A 4,510-nucleotide genomic window follows, 5' to 3' on the forward strand; every position below is an offset into this window, starting at 1 on the left:
TCCCATAATATTATAGAAAGTATTCCTATAAATTATAGGAACCATTCCTATAATTATAGGAACCATTCCTATAGTGTTATGGGTATCATTCCCATAATTATAGGAACTATTCCTATAATTATGGGAAACATTCCTATAATTATAGGAACCGCTCCCATAATTTATGGTCGTAATTCCTATGTTGGTATAGGAAAAAATTTCACAAAATTATGGGAACCGCTGCTATAATTTTCTTTCCGTGTATAAGATAATAAAATCATTTGGTAAAGTTGAGAAAATATTTACTTAATAGACAGCCAAACTATTTTATAGTGCCAACAAGTCCAAAAATTAAAGCAAAATATTATTATATTAACTCTAATAAATATTACTTAGACACAAAAAAATATATTTATTTAGAATAAATATGTATGTGGCATTCCACGCCAAATCTACCACTTTGAACCCGACCCCTTTAATTTCGCTATAAATTTTTTCTCTTTTTCTACCTTATCAAAACTGTTTCTTATTATTTTTTCAAATTTTTTCACCCAACCGAAAAAAAGTTATAAAGTTTGGAAAAAATGGCTTTTTTTATTTTCAATAGCTAAAACTATTTCAAAATTCAACTGATTGGGAGTTTTTTTTTTCAAAATTTTTGTTTTTAAATGTACTTTTTTAAAAAAAAATACAAAAAAATTATTGCAACCTATCTTCATTGTTTTTTTGTAGATTTTTAGAAAAAATCAAAAATTTTTCGATGTTTACCATTTTTGATTTTTGATTTTTTTTTTATATGAAACTTTGACATTTTCTGCAGATCCTCAAATTTTTTCAGAGTGATGTTTTTTCGATTTATATTTTTTTTCCAATTGAAAAAAAAAATTTTTTTCCAACTAGCCTTATTTCTCATAACACCATACTTAAAATTTTTGTGAGTGCTCAGAAAACTTTCAAATTTGGAAAAAAAAAATTAAAACAATAAATTTAAATGGTAATCCTCGAAATAATTTGAATTTCGTTCGAAAAATCAAGTTTCAAAATAGAAGGGCCTTCTGAATAATTTTTTGTATTTTTTTCTGAAAACTACATTTAAAAACAAAGAAAATGAAAAAAAAAAAGTTTTCGTTTGGTCCATTTTTAGACAGATGCTGGCAATTCAAAAAATTCCTTCTACACTCATTGTTTTATGGTTAAAAGAATTTTTTTTTCGAGCACATTCATTACTTAATTTTTTATTAAATAAATATATGATAAAATCTGTCAAAATAAATTTCATTTATTCCAAGTTTGTTCTTACATGAATAAATAAATTATAATTAAATAAACGAGGTATGAAAAATAATTAGAACTTGTCATAAGTGCAGATAAATTAGTACCAATACCCGGCACTATGATAACACTTGATACCAAATCATTATCGTCTCCATCAATTCCATTACCTCTATTACAAAGATCTCTATCACAAGTTTGATAGTAATGTTTGTAATTACCTGTCGTAATAACAACACTGTCACTCCTTAAACTATTTATATTCAATGATCTGATATTGCTCTCTGTTAAATTAATTGATTCGGGAAAATTTTTTGAATCAGAGCACGAACGAATTAGATCTTGTAATTCATTGTTTCCCTCATAAATATCGAGCAATTCTTTACGATAAATCGTACAATATTTTTTTGGACATGTTTTTATAAAGTTGTCATGTATTTGAATGCAATAAACATGTGATGTTGCGATTTTTGCGCACTCATAACATTCTAAACCTTTTAAACAAGGAAATACAAAAAATTACTACTGATTTATTTATTGGAAATGAAAGAAAAAAATTATCACTTACCGTTGACGTTTAAAACAAAACTTTCGATACTAATAATTATCATGAAAAATTTTTTATAATTTATTACCGAATACATTTGTTATGGTAATTTATTATTTATAAGAAATAAAAGTGTCAGTTAATGTTTTGAGACAGTTGGCAGTTGTAATTAGAGAGTACATTAGATCGTGTGAATAAGTGATATTATCGCGCCAAGATATCTTATCGGAACTCGTATCAGTCTCTTTGAAGATACCATCAATGAAAGATAATATCATTTTAGTTTACATTGAAATGAAATTTGTTTTAATGTATTAATCATAGTATATCTCTGGCTAAGAATTGAAAATTCTAGTAGAATCTTTTTAAGAACAATAAAAATTCGATTGTTATCCGATTCAAATCAATTAATTACCATCGGAAAATAATCAAATCTATTGTCGTCAATCGGATTCCTATCTCGTTTGAAAATAACATATATGTTATTATATCGCGTGCCAAAAGGTAAAAGGTCGCATAAATTTTTTTTTCATCACCACTTGATTAGTAAACATTTTCTACGCTTGAAAATCAAACATTGTTTCCCCAAAGCTAAAAGGGCGTATGTCTTTAATTATGCGCCCTTTTAGCTTTACACGGAGAAAAATGAAGGTGAAAATTCCATGAAATTTTATGTGAAAATCCATAAATTTTTATTATGCTAGCCGACTAAACTTGAAACCGTATGATATTCCAATATTTTATGTTATGCGTGTTGTTACTAATTGTATTGAAGCATAATAAAATATCGTTGCGGCCGACAAAAATTTCTTTCTTGAACATAATACATTTCGTATTGAGCATAATAAAAATTATTAAGTGTTTTATAGTTATAATAACTGACACGACAAAAATTGTGTCGCTAGGATGCAATATTCACCGTCTTATGACAATAAAATGTACCACTAGCATAATAAAAATTGTTTTAATTATTTTACTTATACGATCAAAATTATTTAAAAATTAATTAAAAAAAATAATAATTTTCATTTTTGTTTTTTTACTCTTTAAATTAACTTTTATAAAAATTATATTACTAATCTAAAAAATTTATAGAGACTCTTTGTAAAATTTATGACACTAACATAATAAATTTAACGAGACTTTTCTTTACTTTGTAAATTCAATATTGCACGAATCGTGAAATTAATTTTTGAAATATATTGTCAACTAATTACCAATACCAATGCTGCTAAAAAAATATAAAATTAATATAAAATAAAAAATACAGTATTTTGTGTTGATATTCTCATATGTTTCTATCAATTATCTTTAATAGTCTTATATGTATATACAAAAACGTATAGTATAAATATTAAATGAAATTGATAGAAACATATATATGAAAATATCAACACAAAACACTGTATTTTTTATTTTATATTAATTTTATATTTTTTTAGCAGCATTGGCATTGGTAGTTAGTTGACAATATATTTCAAAAATTAATTTTACGATTCGTACAATATTGAATTTACAGAGCAAAGAAAAGTCTCGTTAAAATTATTATATTAATATTATAAATTTTACAAAAAGTCTTATAACTACTTATCTAACTTAATGAACATTTATCAGGATATAAAATTAATAAAAATACATCTAATTTTCCATAAAATTAAAATCCATGCGGTTTACATTTATTACACACAATGATACATCAAATAGTTTTTTATTTTATTAAAACAAAAAAAATATAATTTATTGTTATTCGTAAGTGTGTAATTTATTATCAAACGTAAAAATAGTTATGCAAACAAATTTCATTAGCATAATAATATTAAAATCAATAAGAATAAAGATTTTCACAATCACACAACCCCATAAAACTCAACTGAATAATTGACACTTGCTAAATAAAATAGATGCTTCTTGAATGAATTCCCGCGGAGTACTGATCAGAAAAATAACCAAATAAATCCGAACATTCAGAACAAAAGATTATTTTGTTTAAACACCGTTGTAAAAATTACTCAAAGACAAACAAAAATTATTGTCAAAAAATTATAAATAGCTGTATTTCAATGAAATTTTATTAAATGGGTGTAAAGACTGTTATTAATTATTTAAACTTTAATGATTTTCTATAAGTGTTGTTCCTCAACTGAGTAAATATCAGTTTAAATTTAACAAATTTTATTATGCTGGCACGAGAAATTTTGCATTACTGATAAAGTAGAATTTCTACTGATCATACCCATGTAACAATTTCCAGTACAAGTCGCTGGTCAAGGCACTTTTCTCAAGAATCTTTTGATAGATTCTACATAGGCTTGCTCAAGATGTCGTACAGAAGTTGATCTTGTGAAAGTCTTGCGTAAAGCCTGGTCTCAAATCCACTAGTTGTCTATGTCTTTATATGACTCTGTATCTTGCTGCAGACACTGGTCCACAGATTTATATTGCAAGCCTTGTGCATGACTTGTTTAAAAACTTTGTGTAATGTTATACTTCAAGAATTGTACAAGATTCTTAAATATATCTTGCTCAAGATGTATTGATACAGTTAACTTGAGCATATCTTGCACCAGAATCTATCTGCAGATGCTTGGGCATATCTTGCGCCAGATCTGCTCAAGACGTGTCATATTACACTGTCTATCTCACTCTTGTCTCTCTCACTTTATCCCCTCCATCGGCACACGTTACCAGAGCTCAGTGGTACTCAATTGAAGT

The 4,510-nt window shown here is 26.1% G+C and overlaps 1 protein-coding gene across 1 annotated transcript; it reads right to left on the reverse strand.

Moving 5' to 3' along the window:
* Positions 1-1,219: 1,219 nt before the first annotated feature.
* On the reverse strand, positions 1,220-2,032 carry LOC130674563 (uncharacterized). Its single transcript, XM_057479922.1, has 2 exons — positions 1,820-2,032; positions 1,220-1,745 (listed from the first exon to the last, which is right to left on the reverse strand). Exons 1-2 carry the CDS (start codon positions 1,893-1,895, stop codon positions 1,276-1,278), a joined length of 546 nt encoding a protein of 181 aa, XP_057335905.1. The 5' UTR covers positions 1,896-2,032; the 3' UTR covers positions 1,220-1,275.
* Positions 2,033-4,510: the final 2,478 nt, after the last annotated feature.

Source organism: Microplitis mediator, chromosome 9 (assembly GCF_029852145.1).
Source record: "Microplitis mediator isolate UGA2020A chromosome 9, iyMicMedi2.1, whole genome shotgun sequence".
Taxonomy (NCBI): Eukaryota; Metazoa; Arthropoda; class Insecta; order Hymenoptera; family Braconidae; genus Microplitis; species Microplitis mediator.